Genomic DNA, 18,782 nt, shown 5'->3' on the forward strand with positions numbered 1-18,782 from the left:
GCTCCAAAATCACTGCTGATGGTAATTGCAGCCATGAAATTAAAAGACGCTTGATCCGTGGGAGTAAAGCTGTGACCAACCTAGACAGCATATTAAAAAGCAAAGACATTAGTTTGCTGACAAAGGTCCGTACAGTCATAAGTCTGGTTTTTCCAGTAGTCATGTATAGATGTTACAGCTGGACCGTAAAGAAGGGAGAGCGCTTAAGAATTGATGCTTTTGAACTGTGGTGTTGGAAAAGACTCTTGAGAGTCCCTTGGACTACAAGGAGATCCAACCAGTCAGTCCTAAAGGAAATCAGTCCTGAATATTCATTGGAAGGACTGATGCTGAAATTAAACTCCAGTACTTTGGCCACCTGATGGGAAGAGCCAACCCACTTGAAAGACCCTGATGCTGGTAAAGAACGAAGGCAGGAGGAGAAGGGGATGATTGAAGACGAGATGGTTGGATGGCGTCACCGACTCAATGGACATGAGTTTGAGTAAACTCTGGGAGCTGGTGATGGACAGGGAGGCCTGGAGTGCTGCAGTCCATGGGGTCACGAAGAGTTCGACAGGACTGAGCTACTGAACAACCACCACCACCACCACCAATGGTTAGGACTCGGCACTCTCACTCTACAGGGTGGATCTTTGGTGGGGAAACCAAAATCCCAGCGGCAGCAAAGTGTGGCAAAAAACAACAAAAAAAGAAAGCATCTAGTTCAAGGTTACCCACCTGGCTAGCTATTGAGTCAGAAATTAGCGGTTAGCCTGCCCCAGGGCTCTTACTCAAATGTAAAGTCTTCCAAATCCTTACTCGGGCAGTATTCTGTACAGTTTGCAAAACACTGTGATAAGGTTCCTCTTTATACCCAGAGACAGAGATGGAATAAAGGGAAGGTTTAAAAAGGAATAAAAAGGAATGTTCCTAAAGAAAGGCGAAATCAGCATATGGAGATATCAACAGTGAGGAGGGTTGGCCACCTGCGAGGATGACCTTCCAGGGTAGAGAAACCCCGCCCCTCAGGGCCTCGCGCGCACTCCAGCACAGTCCAAGGCACAGGAAACCCATGCCTCCGAAGACTACGAATCCCAGCATGCCTCGCACCCAAGGGCAGCACGCAATGTATGCCGGGACACGTAGTCCAGTTCTCGCTGAGGCCAGAACGTGCCATGACGTCAGGAGGGCTCGGGAAAGGGGAGTGAGAAAGCGGTCCAGGATCAAGTTTTAAATCTTCCAGAGAGTTGACCCTGGTTTTCTTTGGTGACCCAAGTTTCAAGTCCCACCCCATAACCCAGCGGACCTATGGTGTGCCTTGAGTGGCCTCTCGCCTAACTCCTTCACGATTAAAGGAGAAGAACCAGAGGGCAAAAACAGGCAGCTTTCAAGCCTCCAGGCGCCGGCTTGTGAGACTAGTGGTGTGCAGGACGCTATTCTGGAGAGTGGTTGAGACGTCGCTTCCCCCGCGGCGCCGGTGAGGACGTGGCCAGATAGAGCCTCGAGTAGCCGCTTCCCCTTCCTCTGCCCGACAGGAGAAAAAGAGAGGGGCGCTAGAAGGGCGAGAGACAGGCGCGGGCGGCGCAAAGGCCGCTGGGAGCGCGCGCATGCGCACGCCGCAGCGGGGAGTACACCCTCAACGTCTGCGGACGCTGCGGGCGTCGGGTGTCGGCGGCGGCGGCGGCGCTTTGCGGCTGGTCGTGCGGGTCGGGCGCGGGCGGGCAGGCACGGCGGCTGAGGCGCGCACAGGTGATTGACTGGCCAGCTGGCTGAGGCACCGCCTGGTCCTCATTGCTGGCAGGTGGCGGGATCCATTTGGGCGGCGGTGGAGGCGGCGGCGGCAGCGGTGGCCGGGCTCAGGAGGCACTCCCTGGGCCAAGGCCATGGCACCGCGGCTGCAGCTGGAAAAGGCGGCCTGGCGCTGGGCGGAGACGGTGCGGCCCGAGGAGGTGTCGCAGGAGCACATCGAGACCGCCTACCGCATCTGGCTGGAGCCCTGCATCCGCGGCGTGTGCAGGTGAGGCCCGCGCAAAGGCACTCGCGCCCTTCCTCGCGCCGGACCTTGGAAAACCAGACCGTGGGGCAGTGGTGGGGGCGGGGGTGGGGGCTCCGGTTGGGGTGGGGAAGGAAGACGGCGGCCCATTGCGTGCCCCTCTCCGGCTTGGAGACAACCCGGTGGAGGGCTTCCTCCTCTCCGCCTTCTGGGCGACCCAGGAAAGGCACAGCCTTGCAGGGCTGTGCAAGGAGGTGATGATGCTGGAAGCTCTTCAGAAAAGGTTCTGAGTTCTTACCTCGAAGATGGCGGTGGGGATGGTTGAAAGCAGGAACTGGAGAGCTTCGCAGACGTTGGTGGTCGTTCCATCCTCGCCGCGGCTCGGCGTTTGGCTTTAGAAAACTGGGAACTTGGAAGTGCATTTCATCGTTGTCTTGTGTTAGTGTCGACGCTGAAGGCTGGGTCATATTTTTGGGGTAGGGCGGCTTTAGGAAAAAGTATATAGTTAGCCTGCGTCATCGGTACCCTTCATGTCCAGCTGACATCCCCTCTTTCACTAATGTAGTATTTTTTTTAGCTTTTTTTTTTTTTAACCGCCCCCCCTCCGGGGGGGAGGGGTCGTCTCTGACCCAGTACCGTTTTGCCAAGTACACAGTGTGAGCTGTGTTGGTGTTCTCCTTCACTTCTACCTAGCCTTCGAACCTTCTTTGCCTTTCCTTTTAGATCGAATCCTTAGCTGTTTTTTCCACCTTTTAACGCGGGAACTATAGTGTGTTCCGGAGTGTTGTCGAATTGACTTAGCCAAGGCGGGCATGCTCAGTAGCCTTTTAGCAAGTATTCAGTAAAGACTTTTTGGAGTTGTTATATTTCGAGGCAGGACCCCGGAGGAATGGAAGTCAAGGTCTCAGATCTGAAGCTTTAAAGTCTAGTGTGGGAAGTGAAACGAGTTAGGGATCTTCCATAAGGCAAACGAATAATTCCAAGTTCTGGGCGTCTGGCTCACGAGGAGGGCAACAGGCAGTACTGGAATGACATAGCCTGTGTAATGGGTAAGCTTCCGTCAGTTTCTTCACCTAGTTTCCAGAGTAACCAAAAAATAGAAACTGTTTCACTATAATAGTTTTGATTTTAATAGAAAGGAGTAGAAATTGGCTGAGATCACTATAAGGGAAATGTCACAGAGGTGAGTTTTAAGCTGCAACAGTAGCAAGGTTTATATCCAAGCTTTTTTTTTTCCCCTTAAACAACGTCACTCATTTAAAATGTACAATCCAGTGGTTTTTAGTTTGTATATTCACAAAGTTGTTCAGAACACAACTCAATCTGACCTCACTCCCCCACCCCCAAAAAGCCCTGTATCCATTAGTTTGGCCCTTGTAAACCACCTCCCCCACCCCAAGTATGCAAGTAATCACTGATCTACTTTCTGCCTCTAAATTGGCCTTTTCTGAACATTTCATGTAAATGAAATCATACAGTGTGTCGACTTTAGTGACTTCTTTGACAGCATACTGTTGGGGTTCTCAGTATGCTTTTGAACTGTGGTGTTGGGGAAGACTCTTGAGAGTCCCTTGGACTGCAAGGAGATCCAACCAGTCCATTCTAAAGGAGATCCGTCCTGGGTGTTCATTGGAAGGACTGATGTTAAAGCTGAAACTCCAGTACTTTGGCCACCTCATGCGAAGAGTTGACTCATTGGAAAAGACTGATGCTGGGAGGGATTGGGGGCAGGAGGAGAAGGGGACGACAGAGGATGAGATGGCTGGATGGCATCACTGAGTCGATGGCCGTGAGTCTGAGTGAACTCCGGGAGTTGGTGATGGACAGGGAGGCCTGGCGTACTGCAGTTCATGGGGTCGCAGAGAGTTGGACACGACTGAGCGGCTGAACTGAACTGGACAGCATGATGTTTTCAAGAATCACCCATGTTGTAGTGTCTGTCAGGTTTCTATTTCATTTCAAAAAATTGTAAAAGTTGTGTAAAATGCACAATGAAATTTACCGTTTTTAAAGTATACAATTCCACTGCATTAAGTTTCCTTACATATTGTACAAACATCACCATTGTCTCCTTCCAGACTTCTTCCATCACCCTAAAAGGAAACTCCACATCCCATTTTCCCTTCCTCCATCCCCTGACAAGCACTCATCTTTTTGTCTCTATAGATTTCTTTATTCTGGATATTATATATTAAGTGGAAACTTAAAATACGTGGCCTTTTTTTGTCTGGCGTTCACTTAGCATAATGTTTTCAAAGGTCATGCATGTTACACCCATGTCAGTGCTTTATTCCTTTTTGTGGTTGAATAGTATTCCATTGTTGGATATAACACATTCTGTCTGTTCATCAGTTGATAGATCTAAAAGAATTTCCCACAACTTCATGAGGGATAATTGACAAATACTGTTGTACATATCTAAAGTGTACAACACGAGGGACTTTCCTGGTGCTCCAGTGGCTAAGATTCCATGCTTCCAGTGCACGGAGCCCAGGTTTGATCCCTGTTGCGGAACTAGATCCCACATGCCCCAACTAAAGATCCCATGTGCCTCAACTAAGACCGGGTGCAGCCAAATCAATATTTAAAAACCAAAGTGGACAACATGATAATTTGATAGCCACTGTGGATTGATTACCAGAATCAAGGCAACTAACACCTCACAACATAGTTAAATTGATGGGTATTTTGGTTGTTTCCACTTTTTGGCTGTTGTGAATAGCTTTGGTATGAATATTTGTGTGCAAGTTTTTGTTGGAACACCTGTTTTTTTGTTCCTTTGAGTATTTACCTGGGAGAGGAATTGCTGGGTCATGTAATAACTGTGTTTAACATTTTGAGGAACTAATTGTTTTCCAGAGCGGCTGCAGTAGTTTGCATATAATGTATGACGATTTCGATTTCTCCTCATCCTCACAGGTTGTTTTTTTCCTTATAGCCATCCTAGTGGATGTGAATTGGTATCTCATTATGGTTTTGATTTGCATTTTCCTGATGACTAATAAGGCTGAGCATCTTTCCTTATGCTTATCGACCATTTGTAGATCTTTGGAGAGGTCTTTTCACATCCCTTGCCCAGTTTTAAAATTAGATCGTCTTTACTTTTGAGTTAGAGTTCTTCATATATTCTCAATATAAGTCCCATGTTTTTGCATGTATTTTCTCATTCTGTAAGTTCTCTATTTCCCTTTCTAGTTAGTACCCTGTGCGACAAAAAAGCTTTTACTTTAATGTACCATTAATTCTGGGGCTTCTCTGATGGCTCAGTGCTAAAGAATCCACCTGCCAGGCAGGAGTTGGGTTCAGTCCTTGGGTCGGGAAGGTCCGCTGGAGAAAGAAATGGCAACCCACTCCAGTATTCTTGTCTGGAGAATCCCATGGACAGAGGAGCCTGGTGGGCTACAGTCCATGGGGTCACAAACAGTTCGACGCAACTTAGCTCCTAAACAACAATAACAACACAGTAGTTTTATTTATGTTCTGTTTTGGTCACTTGTACTTTTGAAACCAGGCCTGATCTGAAGTCCAAGCAGTTTTTATTTAAATATCAGAAAGATTTCTCCTACCCTTTTTAAGCATTTCTTCTGACTCTTAAGATGAGATTAAATAATTAAGATATTATCAGTATCTTTTAAATACTTTACAGAAAAACTTTTAATGAGATGCCAGAGCTGAAGAAGTGTGTAGCCACAGAGACAAGATGACTCATGACTGTTTACCTTCTGAAACTGCTTAGTACAATCACAGCATGAAAGCTATCTATACTAAATCTTAGGTACAAAGAATTCTGCAAATATTTTGTCTTAATTCTTAAAAACCGGTGAGGATTGTAGTCAAATCAAGTCCCTTTCCCGTGGTTTCCCCAGTGGCTCAGACTGAATCTGCCTGCAGTGGAGGAAACCTGGGTTCGTTCCCTGGAACAGGAAGATCCCTTGGAGTAGGAAATGGCAACCCACTCCAGTAATCTTGCCTGGAGAATCCCATGGACAGAGGAGCCTGGTGGGCTACAGTCCATGGGGTCGCAGAGTCAGACACGACTGAGTAACTAACAGTTTCACTTTCAAGTTCCTTGCAGTAAAATTGTTCGGTAAGGGATATGCAGTTTTCATTTTGACCCATTTTTGCTAGATTTCCCACTAGAGTGATGGTTTCACTTTACATTCCTACTACCAGTGTGTAAGAATGTCATGTTTCCATAATCAACACAATATGTTAGTCATACTTTTTCATCTGATAGGTGGGATATGGTGTCATGTTAATTTCTTTTTGTGACAGTTAAGATCTTGATTTGAATTTTTAAAATCTGAACTTACACTTTTAGTTGTATATAGGAGTGTATTTATGTTTTGTTTTCATCAGAGAAACCAAAACATTTCAGAGATGTAATGCATTCAGGAAAGTCAGTGTTATGCCACTGATTTAACTGTGTCTCATGGCTAGTGGGATCTTAGTTCCGCAATCAGGGATGGAGCCTGGGTCCCTGCATTGAAAGCACTGAGTGTGAACCACCAACCGCCAGGGAATCCCTTGTTAGGCCAGTTTAAGAAACACTTAAGTGACTGCCCCTGGCTCTAGTCTAAACCCCTTAATAAGGACTGTTGGATCTGATGCCTAAGTTTCTGTTGAGCCTTTCCTCTTTGATGTGCTAGTGATACCTTTTCTCTGTTGGTGCACTTTCTCTCTCACGTGACCACTTTTGCCTTGCTAACCTGTCCCTGATCCTCAGAAGAGGTCAGGGAACAGATTTTTTTTTTATTAGAAAAATCTTAATTATGGCAAAATTTAATACACTGAAGTAGGATTTCCCTGCTGTTCCAGTGGTTAAGACTTTTGCACTGCATAGGGTGTGGATTCAATCCCTGGTCAGAGAACTAAGATCCGTATGCCATGTGATGTGGGGGAAAAAGCGAGACGGTATAATGACACCCCACGATCCCATACAGCTTTATCAGTTATTGACCCAAGATGATCAGTTGTTTTGTTGCTGAAAGCTCAGCTCTTTGTACACCTGTGCCAAATTGAATTTTGGAGGCAGTTTTGGGTGAAGTAGAAAAGAATAGCTGTATTACTTTGCCTGGCAAAGGGGGCCACAGCGAGCTAATGCCCTCAGAACCTCGTGTCCCAGCTTGGGGAAGATCAGTTCAGTTCAGTCACTCAGTCATGTCCGACTCTTTGCGACCTCACGGACTGCAGGACGCCAGGCTTCCCTGTCCATCACCAACTCCCAGAGCTTGCTCAAACTCAGGTTCATCGAATCGGTGATGCCGGATCTTAGTTGTGGCTCTCTCTTAAAGCGTTGTGTCTTGAGGATCTCATCCTCTGCCGTCCCCTTCTGCCTTCAATCTTTTCCAGCATCAGGGTCTTTTCCAGTGAGTCAGTTCTTCGCATCAGCTAGTAAAAGTATTGGGAGTTTCAGCTTCTTCCAGTGAATATTCAGGACTGCTTTCCTTTAGGATAGACTGGTTGCATCTCCTTGCAGTCCGAGGGACTCTCAAAAGTCTTCTCCAACACCACAGTTCGAAAGCATCAATTCTTCGGCGCTCAGCTTTCTTTATAGTTTGACTCTCACATAGTTAATTCATATAGTCAAGTCCTTATAGTCTGGCTCTTGGGGAAGATAGTGAGAAGTTTTATCGTAATTATTCAAGAAGGGCGTGCTCACCTTGTGGACAGCCTTCTGAGGGGTTAGTGGGGAGATAAGAGTCACCTTCAGGTCCAGCTGATCTGGGGTCTGCATGCTTGTGGCAGCATGCATGTCAGAGTTGTGTCTGACTCTGCGACCCCACCAGGCTCCTCTGTCGATGGAATTTTCCAGGCAAGGATACTGGAGTGGGTTGTCATTTACTACTCCAAGGGGATCTTTCCCACCCAAGTATGAAATCTCTCATCTCTCTCCAGAGTTGGCAGGTGAATTGTTTACCACTCCGCCACCTGGAAAGCCTTGTGGGCAGTATACCAAAGTTAATTGTTAGCTTCTCCCACCTGGAGGGGCTTTGGGGCTCTGCCAGATAACTCAAAGGTATTGTTGTGTGTATCCATTGACAGCCAAACAGGACCTTGCCCCAAGGCTGCTCTTGACTGTTTCTCTCACAGCCCCGCCCTTCCCTAATTAATGACTGCTCCAGTCTGCCCTTCAGAACGCAGGGAAGGTCAAGGAGACTGAAGGAAGGCTGTTTCCTGGAATCAAAGAAATGGGGGGGCACAGAAAGACCTTGTCCCCAGGAGCCCAAGAGGGCCCTGCAGCGTGTCAGTTTCCTTCTCATTGCATGATGGACTCTCATTACTTAACACAACTTTAAAAATTTCCAATGCGGTGCATGTTACTGGTTAGTAAGTGTTCTGTGTTCTATGAAACCCGTGTCTTTGTGGGGTTTTGTTCATTACGTGTCTTTCTGCTGTTCTACACTAACACTTGCGGGATCACTTAGTCTAACCAAGCTTTGAATGAAAGGAAGAAACTTCTCCTTAATCTCAGGCTCAGCTGTTATTAGAATTTTTTCATTTTCTTTCTGTGTATCTGTTAAATTCAACAAATATTTGTTATATGCCATGCAGAGTAGTCATTCTTTATTCAAAAAAATTTTTTTTCTGGCATCTGTGGTCTAGGGTGGCTCTGAAATAGAGCCAACCAAGGTTAAAGTTCCTTCATTTGCCATTTATTTTAGAGATAAGATATAAACAACATAATAATGTTACTTTCAAAGAAGGAGACAGGTGTTACATAATATACTTTTGCAAGTTGTTTCTATTTGATGGGTTGTCTTTTTCTGCATATATTGGTCCCTATAGATCTGTCTTAATTGTTTTGAATAGCAGTGTGCTATTTCACTGTGTAGAGACAGATGTGTTATAATTTAACCAGTTCTCTCGTTTTCTAAGAATTTTAATTGATGAATTTATTTTTGGCTCTGCTGGGTCTCTGTTGCTCTCAGGGTTTTCTCTAGTTGCCACTGCAGGTCTCTAGAACCTCTTCTAAAGCTTTTAATTTCCTCATCCTCCATCTGAAGATGGACCTCAGCAATGTCCTTTAGAGTCCTGGATCAGTTGGTTGTTTTTCCCCCCAGTTATGGCTAATGCCACAACTAGAAATTGCTTTAAATTTTCTTAATGTATCTTTGCTGTACGGGTCTCTGTTGCTGTGTGGCCTTTTCTGTAGCTGGCGGTTAGCAGGGCTGCTCTCTTTTTGCAGTGCGGGGCTTCTCATCGCCGTGGCTTCTTGTGGAGCTCTAGGGCTTGCAGGCTTAAGTACTTGTGGCACGAGGGTTTAGTTGCCCCATGGCATGTGGGATCTTCTGGGCCAGGGGTCGAGCCCCTGCCTCCGGCATTAGCAGATGGATTCTTAGCCACTGGACCACCAGGCAAGTCCTCCCAATTAAAAAAAAGGTGCCTCGGATCTTAGTTGTGGCTCTCAGGGTCTTAAAGCCTTGTGTCCTGAGGACCTTTCCGTTGTAGCTGATGGACTCTGTGGTTGTGGCTTGGGATCTCCAGAGTGCTTGATGCAGTAGCTGTGGCGTGTGGCTTAGTTGCTCTGCTGCACATGGGATCTTACTTCCCTAACTGGGATCAAACTCGTGTCTCCTGCACAGCAAGGCGGACTCTTAACCACCAGATGACCCAGTTGTTTGGTTTTTTTTTTTAACACTTTGTGGGTTTTTTCCCTTTTGATTCAGAGAATGAGGTACGGATCCATCTTTATTTTTGCTTTTTACTAAATGGGCACTCAGTTTTCTTAAACCATTTATTGAATAATCTAATCTTCACCACCACTAGTTGAGAGGCCGTCTTTATTTATTACTTAGTGGTCCTGCCACAGGGCATGTGGGATCTTGGTTCCCCAGCTAGGGATAGAACTCATGTACCTTCAGTGGAAGCACTAAGTCTTAACTGGTGGACCACCAGGGAAGACTAAAAGGCCACTTCTATTATATGAAAAATTACTATACATATTTGGGTTTATTTCCTGGCTCTATTCCCTTCCACTGATTCTACTCAATATACCTGTACTAGGATAACAGTTCCAGTTACTTGCCAGTACTTTTAAAATATCTGATAAGGCAGGATCCTTCTTAAATTTCTCTGTGAAGGACTTGCCCAGTGGTCGAGTGTTTTAAGACTGAGCTCCCCATGCAGGGGGCCCAGGTTCCACCTCTGACTGGGGAACTAGAGGGCCCACGTGGCAGCCCGACGGGCTCAGCTTTAAAAACTGCTCAGATTTATTCTAGTGGTTCTTATTCAACTGAAATTTATATTTTATGTACAGAAAAGTGCACAAAGTCACGAGATTGACACTGGGTGAATTATCACACGGGGGCTTCTCTGGGGGCTCGGTGGTTAAGATGCTGCGCTTGCACTGCAGGCGGTATCGGTGGTCCAGTGCTTAAGAATCCGCTCACCAGTGCAGGGGACACAGGTTTGATCCCTGGTCCAGGAAGATTCCACGTGCTGCGGTGAGAAGCCCTGATACCGCAGCTATAGAAAAGCCTGCACAGAAAGGAAGACCCAGCACAGCCAAAATTAAAATAAATAGAAAACTTAAAAAAAAAAAGACAACACACTCCCCTTACTTTGAACACCACAGATTATCTGCCTTGTTTTAAACTTCGTATACAGTTAATTTTACATTGTATTTGCTCTGTGTCTGGCCTCTTTTGCTCAGCACTGAGATTCATTCACATGGTGAGTAGCAGCAGGATCTTCATTCTTAGTCATTTGCAGAATTCCATTGTGCTATTTCATACACACGCATGAGGGATCTTAGTTCCTTGGCCAGGGATCAAACCAGAGCCCCCTGCATTGCAAGATGGATTCTTAACTGCTGGAATGCCAGGGAAGTCCCTGCATTCAATGTTTCTGTTCACAACTCTTTGGCCAGAACTTATTTCATTGGTTCTGCCAATCCAGAAAGTATCTAGAAGAAGGTTACTTGGCAAACTTCACTATAGGTTACCACTCAAGGTGTCTGTCTAGCTGTGTTTCGCATTCCTCATATGACAACTTTTCATGCTTAGGGGCCATTTGTATGCCTCTTTCAACAGCTTCTTGTGTCCTTTGCCCATTTTTATTTTGGGTTATTAGTCCTCATCAGTTTGTAGGAATTCTTTTTTTAAAATACTTACATTTTTTAACTATTCTTCCCTGCACTGAGTCTTCTCAGTGGGCTGTGCGCGGACTTTCTCTTGTTGCGGCAAGTGAGGGCTGCTCTCTAGTTGGGGGTGTGCAGGCTTCAGCTGGCAGCGGCTTCTCTTGCTGCCGAGCAGAGACTCAAGAGCGCACAGGCTCAGCAGCTGCAGCTCTCGGGATTAGTTGCTCCTTGTCCTGTGGACTCTTCCTGGATCGGGGATCAAACCCATGTCCTGTGCATTGGCAGGAGGATTCTTATCCACTGATCACCAGGGAAGTCCAGTAGGAGTTCTTTATGTATTAAGAGATTATTTCTGTGACATGAGTTGTAAAAATTTTTTTAATTGTATCATTGTCTTTTTTTTTTCCTCTTGTGGCTGTGCCGTGTGGCATGTGGAACTTCCCTTACCAGGGATTGAACCCATGCCTCCTGCAGTGGAAGCACAGAGTCTTAACTGCTGGACCACCAGAGAAGTGCCTATGCCACTGTCTTTTGACTCACGGATTGGTTTGCCGTTCGAAAAGCTTTTATGAGGTTAAATGAGTGGATATTTTGTGACTTCTAAACGTTGAGTCATCGACTCAATCCTTTTTCATACCAGTGTTTAAAAGAAATTTGCTGATTTTTTAAAAAGTGTTATTGTGGTTTTAATTAATGTTTAAATCTTTGATCCACTTGGAATTTGTACTGAAGTGATACTGTGAGATGAATCCAATTGTATCTTTTTGCAGGTAAGCTGCCTGGTTGCCCTATCCCTGTTTATTAAAGATTATGTCTTGACTCCACTGATGTGGATACCTTTGTTGCATGCTAAGTTACTGTGTTTCTGAACTTTTTATTTTATTACATTGTTTTAGTTTGGGGGTCTTCCTGATTCAGTATCTTGTAGGACTTAATCCTTCCTGATCTTTTTAGGAGTTGTTTTGTTTTGGATTTGTGTTCTGTTCCATAATTTGTCTGCTTGATTTAATAATAATAAAAAAATCTTCTAATTTTTTTTGGACAATTTATAATCCAGGAAGATAAAGACATGCCATGTTCACTCCATGGTTGAGTTTGAGCAGTGTGTCATAAAATGCTTTTTTAAAAAAACCCAAGCAGGAGTGAGTAGATTGTTTTTGTTTTTGTTTTTTTTCTGTTTGAAATCCTTCTGGTGGAAGGAGGAGGGACTCTCCTTAGGGGTCTGGTGGGGTGCCCTATGGTGACCTTTGAAAGGCTGCTTGGGCACTGAGCTGTGTTCTCTTTTTGTTTTCTTTCCTAGCACAGGACTTACTTTGCTTTGGGGATTTTTTTAAACTTGCCTCCCGTGTGTGCGCAATCTTGTCCGACTCTTTGCATCCCTATGGATTGTGGCCCACCAGGCTCCTCTGTCCGTGGGATCCCCAGGCAAGAATTCTGGAATGGGTTGCCATGCCCTTCTCTAGGGACTCTTCCCGACCCAGGGATTGAACCTGTATCTCTTACGTCTCCTGCATTGGCCGGTGGGTTCTTGACCACTAGCACCACCTGGAAAGCCAACACCAAGCCTTGAAAAATTGTAAACGTTTAGATGAAGGATAAGAGAAGCCTTTTTGGTGTTAAATGATCTAACCCTGGGACTCTTTCTCATGAAAAAGAGCAACTGCAGGGCTGGGAAACCTGCTTCAGGACAGTGGCTGCGTGTACGAACGAGGCTTCGCTAGGATCCTGATGCCTCGTCTGTCCCCTGGGCTGTGTGTTTGCTTCCTCTTGTGTCCTTTTGGTTAGAATTCAGAATTTCAAATAAAATCAGGCTGTCAGGTGAGTGTAGACTTAATGAATTTCCAGGTGTAAATATTCTGAAAGCAGCCATTGCTAGTGGTTCCCATCCTGCCTTTAATAAACATTTGAAATGAAGCCACGTGTATCCAACCCTGTTCCTGCCCTCACCCCTCCCCTCCACAAAAACAGTCAGTACCGAGTGCTGTTGGCTGAACCTCGCGTCAGCCGCTACCTTGCGCGTCAGGTCTTGGTTTCCCATCTCTCAGCTACAGCGTCTGTGTTGCTTCTCTGCTTCGCTGCCACTCCCCGCCAAGAGCCAAGATTTAGACTTTGAAAATTTCCCGTTTAAAAAAAAATTAGAAGCTTAAAACTTAGTAAAAATAGGAGGAGCTTGGTGAGAATGGCAGTGATCTGAAAAGCAAAACTTGTGAAATCTTCAGGTTTCTAAAGCCACCTTGCTTGAGAGGCGTAACTAGAGAACCTTTATTTTTTTGTCAAACGGCTGGTAATGCCTTGGTCTTTTTCTTTTCTTTTTCCTGTTAAGCTTTTTATTTTGGGGTATAACCGACATACAACGCTCTGATAGTTTCAGTTGAGCAGTGAAGGGACTTAGCCATACATACACATGTATCCATTTAGAGGATCTTTCTAAAGTTCCAGGCCAGTTCTTTTTCTTCGTAAAATTGTGTATTGGCTCCTTGTTGCTTCCGGAATAAAGTCCGAACTCTTGCCACGCATAGTGTTTGAGGGCTTCCGTGATCTGATCCAGCCCCAACTTCTCTGCGGCCGCGTGGGCTTTCCCAGCCCCCTGCCCCCAAAGCCTCCAGCTGTGGTGAACTGCGTCTGCAGGGAGACTTCCTTGTGAGCCTCTCCAGCCTCTCTCCATAGGCTCTCCTCTCACATGTAGGGGGCTCCTGTGTGCCCTTGGAGACTCCCAGCTTGGCAGCAGCCCCCTCCTGTGAGGTTCCTGCTGAGCGTCCTGTGCTTAATGCCAGCGCAGCGCTTAACTTCTCTGAAGCTGTCCTTTTACCTCGCTGTCGCATCGTGAGTTGTGAGCGCTTCTTTGATGCCTGGGACTTTGTCTTTTATTTTGGTATATCCTGGGCTGGTCGGACACAACTGAAGCGACTTAGCAGCAGCAGCAGCAGGTCCTGTAATTCTTATCCGAGCATATCAACTTGACAGAATGTGTGAACCTGTAGAGTCTGGTTTCTTTTAGAAGATGATAGGGTTTGGCTACAGAGTGACATTGTTGACTTTCACTCAGTGCACTGTGACATATCTGATGCTGATAGCATTGATTGATAGCAACTTGAAACGGTCCCCGCAGCAGCACTCTGAGCACAGATCACCCAGACTGATCACAACCACTGCCTCTTACCCAGCACCACATCTACCCTTGTTTTCATCATCTTCTCTTCCGGCTAGAGGCAGAAAGGGCAGAATAGTCTTACTGTCTCATGTACTTAAGTGTTTTTATAAACGTGGCCTTCTATGGGGATCCAAATTAAAAAGATTAGAAAATTTTAGTGTTCACCTAATCCCATCCCCCTTGTTTTATAAATGAGGAAATGGGGACTTTTTTCTCTGAGCAGAATCATGGCAGGGGGTTGGTTTTGTCTTCTTTCGACTAGCACATAGGACGCGAGGAACCAGGGAATGTTGAGTCAGCCACCAGAGTTCTGGAAAGGGCTTGAAGTTAGGCAGTGACCTGCTGTAGCCTCTCCCCTCGCCCACCTGTCAAAAGATGGGGAGGCTTCTGAATTCCTCCTTCCTTGTTGACATCTGACGAGAGACTGTTTTGTGATTATGAAATAAAATAAAAGAGGGACAAGAATGTTCTTGGTTAGAGAGGACTAGTTTGGAAGGGAGTTCCTGGACCTAACTAATCCTAAGCAACCACCATTCTGGTAAGAGTGGAGACATTCACAGTTAAGAGACGATTTGAAATTTTCAAGGACAATTCAGTCAGTGGTTATTATTGGAACCATTTCAGTAATATTTGTCTAACCTGTTCTCTGCATGTGTGTGTATGTGTACACACACACAAATCACTTTCCAGAATCTGGTGCTGTGTTAGGCAAAGCTTTAGTATGGTCAGGGGTCTTCCCCAGAAGCAGGAGAGTTGGCTTGTTCTTCATTGATTTCTCCCTGGGCTGGGCGTGAAACGAAGCCAGAGAGCCAAGAAACTAAAAGGTGTTGAGGGAGAAAAACAGCGATAATAACTCTTTAAGTGGTCACGCAGAGAGCAAGAGCTCCGCCCTCCACTCGCATCCAGATAATGAATTTTCTCTGAACTGCACAGCAACTGGGTGTTCATTGACTACTGATTTCTGTCCACTCTGCTGGAAGGTGTACTTCTAAATGACAGATGGTTGGAGACCTGTGAAAACAACCCAAACTACCACTCTTAACCTGCAGTGAGTGTAGAAGGAGCTTAAATCATTTGTACCCCTAGGTTCTTAGCCTGCTTTTGTTTGTTTGTTTTTTACCACTTTACAGTTGGTTTTTGTAAATTATATAACTCAACTTGACTTATTTTTTTACACTTTTTATTCTGTATTGGGATATAGCTGATTAAAAATATTGTGATAGTTTCAGGTAGACAGCAAAGGGATACATATACATGTATACACATACATGTATACATTCAACCATATATATGCAACGTGTCCATTCTCCTCCAAACGCCTCTGCCATCTAGGCTTGCCACAGAACATTGAGGACAGTTCCCTGTGCTGAACAGTAGATCCTTGGTTATCTGTTATGACTCTCGCAGTCTGTACATGTCTGTCCCAAACTCCCTAACTACCCCTCACAGACAGTTTGACTTGTGAGAAATTGTTTCCTTTTTTTACAGTTTTGGACATCACTACAGATGTCTCTTTTTCCTTCTTGCCTGCACCCTCTAGTCTGTTCCCAAGTCCTGTTGATTTCATTGCATTGCTATGCTTGAATTCAGCTTTCTTCCCTTGCTTGCATTGCCACCAAATAGGTTTAGGACTTCATCTCTCACCAGGAAAATCGTTGTGTTTCTCTGTTCAGCTTCAGTCCATCATTTACGTTGCTGCCAAAGTGTTTATTGGCCAAAACCACAGCAGGTGATGTCCCAGTTGCTGAGGGTATCAGACCAATCATTTGGGGAACCTGCCCCCTGCCTGCTTCTACAACCACTTGGTGTTCTTGTATCCGTAGCCCCAGGAAGAAAGTAGCTGTTAGAATTCTTCATTTTGTTTCATTGCCACAGTGTCAGACATTCTGTGGACATGTGCCTAAAAGTATTGAAACAAAATGTTGGTGTCATTTAACATTTTGAGATATTTTCTCATCTTTTCCCGAAAGGGTCATGTTTAACCACGACGGACAGTGACTCTCAGTTTACCCTGATTCATCACCAATCTTTTTTTTTTTTTTTTTGCTAATTGTATAAATGAAAACATTTTCCATGGCTGTTTTAAGTTTGCGTTTTTCCAGAGCTGAGACGATTCCCCCTGTGTTTGTTAACTGGTCTTATAGGAAAGCTTAGAGGAGGCTCTTTTTAAGAATTGGGAGATTTGGGAATTCCCTGGTGGTCCAGTGGTTAGGACTCATTTGTACTGCTGTGGCCCTAGGTTCAATCCCAGGTAGAGGAACTAAGATCCTGCAAGCTGCGTGATGTGCTTACTTTAAAAAAAGAACTAGGGGGCCTGTCAGGCTGAAATGGACATTGGCCCTTGAAGTTAATAACAGAAAAAGCTTTATTTAGTTAGTCTATATCTGTTAGGACTTTTAGATACAGGTGCCAGAAACTTGAAACTAACCTCGTGTAAGGGAAGTGCCTCAGTTAAATCTAAGGAGGTGTTTGTTTTAATTCAGGAAAGATTTGAACAAACGAATCAACGCCAGAGCAGAACAAAGCTGGTAGAGGTAATGGAATTCTAGCTGAGTTATTTCACGTCCTTAAAGATGATGTTAAATGCTGCAGTCAATATGCCAGCAAATTTGGAAAACTCAGCAGTGGCCACGGGACTGGAAAAGGTCAGCTTTCATTCCAATCCCAAAGAAAGGCAATGCCGAAGAACTGCTGTACAGTTGTGCTCCTTTCACAGGCTAGCAAGGTGGTGCTCAAAATCCTCCAAGCCAGGCTTCAACAGTAGTATGTGAACCGAGGACTTCCAGATGCACAAGCTGGATTTAGAAAAGGCAGAGGAACCAGAGCTTAGATTGCTGACATCTACTGGATCATAGAAAAAGCAAGAAAGACGTCTACTTCTGCTTCATTGACTATGCTAAAGCCTTTGTGTGGATCACAACAAACTGGGAAACTTTTAAAAAGAGATGGGGATGGGAATACCAGACCACCTTACCTGCCTCCTGAAAAATCTGTATGCAGGTCAAGAAGCAACACTTAGAACCGGACATGGAACAACAGACTGGTTCCAGATTGGGAAAGAAGTATGTCAAGGTTGCGTATTGTCACCCTGCTTATTTAACTTCTATGCAGAGTACGTCATGAGAAATGCTGAGCTGGATGAAGCACACGCTGGAATCAAGATTGCCGGGAGAAATATCAGTAACCTCAGATACACCATCCTTATGGCAGAAAGTGAAGAAGAACTAAACAGCCTTGTGATGAAAGTGAAAGAGGAGAGTGAAACAGCTAGCTTAAAATTCAACATTCAAAAAACTAAGATGATGGCATCCAGGTCCATCATGTCATGGCAAATAGGTGGGGAAAAAAGGGAAACAGTGACAGACTTTATTTTCTTGGGTTCTGAAATCACTGCAGACGGTGACGGTAGCCATGAAATTTAAAGACACTCGACCCTTGGAGAAAAAGCTATGACAAACCTAGACAGCATATTAAAAAGTAGACCTATCACTTTGCTGACAAAAATCTGTCTAGTCAAAGCTATGGTTTTTCCAGTAGTCATGTATAGATGTGAGAGGTGGACCATAGAGAAGGCTGAGCACCGAAGAACTGATGCTTTTGAACTCTGGAGCTGGAGGAGACATCTTGAGAATCCCTTGGACTGCAAGGAGATCAAACCAGTCAATCCTGAAGGAAATCAACCCTGAGTATTCATTGGAAGGGCTGATGCTGAAGCTGAAGCTCCAGTACTTTGGCCCCCTGATGTGAAGAGCTGACTCATTTGAAAAGACCCTGATGCTGGGAAAGACTGAAGGCAGGAAGATGAGGGGATGACAGAGAATGAGATGGTTGGATGGCATCACTGACTCAATGTTTGTGACTTTGAGCAAACTCTAGGAGATGGTGAAGGACAGGGAAGCCTGACTTGCTGCTGTCCATGGGGTCGCAAAGAGTCTGACATGACATAGGGACAGAACAGCAGTAAAGGGCAGGGAAACGCTTGGGCTAAAGAGCTAAGGAGGGATTCGGGAACCTCTTTCACCTATTTCTCATGCAAATCAGCATGTTGATTTCCTTCTTAATGCTGGGACAACTAAGCTTCCAAAGTCCCACGCATCCCATAAGGCCTGACACTGAAGAGGGATTGTTTTGTTTTTTTCCCTTCCCTCAGTTCTTCTTTTAAATATTTTGTGAGGTTGTTTTTAGGTTCTGGATGGGATCTGCGTCTCAGCAGCTCTTGCTGGAACCAGAGGAATGGAGGAACAGTTAGCCCCAAATTGAAAAAAAAAGGAAGGTGGGGGAAGCTGCAGACACCAGGCACACAGAGTGATAGGCATGTGCCACACAGAACAAAACCCAGCCTCGAAGCCCGCTGACAGGCGAGTACGTGAGGTGGTGGAGAGGGAAAGAGCCGGGGGGCGCCAGAGTGACTGCTCTTCGTGCTTTGTTTTTGTGATTCTCTTTTCCCTGATTCCCCTGTAGGCAAAGTGAAGGATGTCTCGGAAGAAGGATAACTGGGCATAGTTATAGAGTTGTAAGAACGTACTGTTTCAGAGAAGATGAGTGGCACTAGTCTACCTAGGTTAAATCAGAAA

At 45.3% G+C, this 18,782-nt stretch overlaps 1 protein-coding gene across 3 annotated transcripts in view; it reads left to right on the top strand.

Moving 5' to 3' along the window:
- The first annotated feature begins 1,778 nt into the window (after nucleotides 1–1,778).
- The window catches only part of USP48 (ubiquitin specific peptidase 48), a 73,099-nt gene continuing 56,095 nt past the window's right edge, over nucleotides 1,779–18,782 (top strand). For all 3 annotated transcript variants that reach the window (XM_052659098.1, XM_052659104.1, XM_052659107.1), the window contains exon 1: nucleotides 1,779–1,999. In XM_052659098.1, the coding sequence (XP_052515058.1) occupies nucleotides 1,866–1,999 (134 nt within the window). In that variant the 5' untranslated portion in view covers nucleotides 1,779–1,865. The remainder of the gene's footprint in view (nucleotides 2,000–18,782) is intronic.

This window comes from Budorcas taxicolor, chromosome 2 (genome assembly GCF_023091745.1).
Source record: "Budorcas taxicolor isolate Tak-1 chromosome 2, Takin1.1, whole genome shotgun sequence".
Classification (NCBI taxonomy): domain Eukaryota; kingdom Metazoa; phylum Chordata; class Mammalia; order Artiodactyla; family Bovidae; genus Budorcas; species Budorcas taxicolor.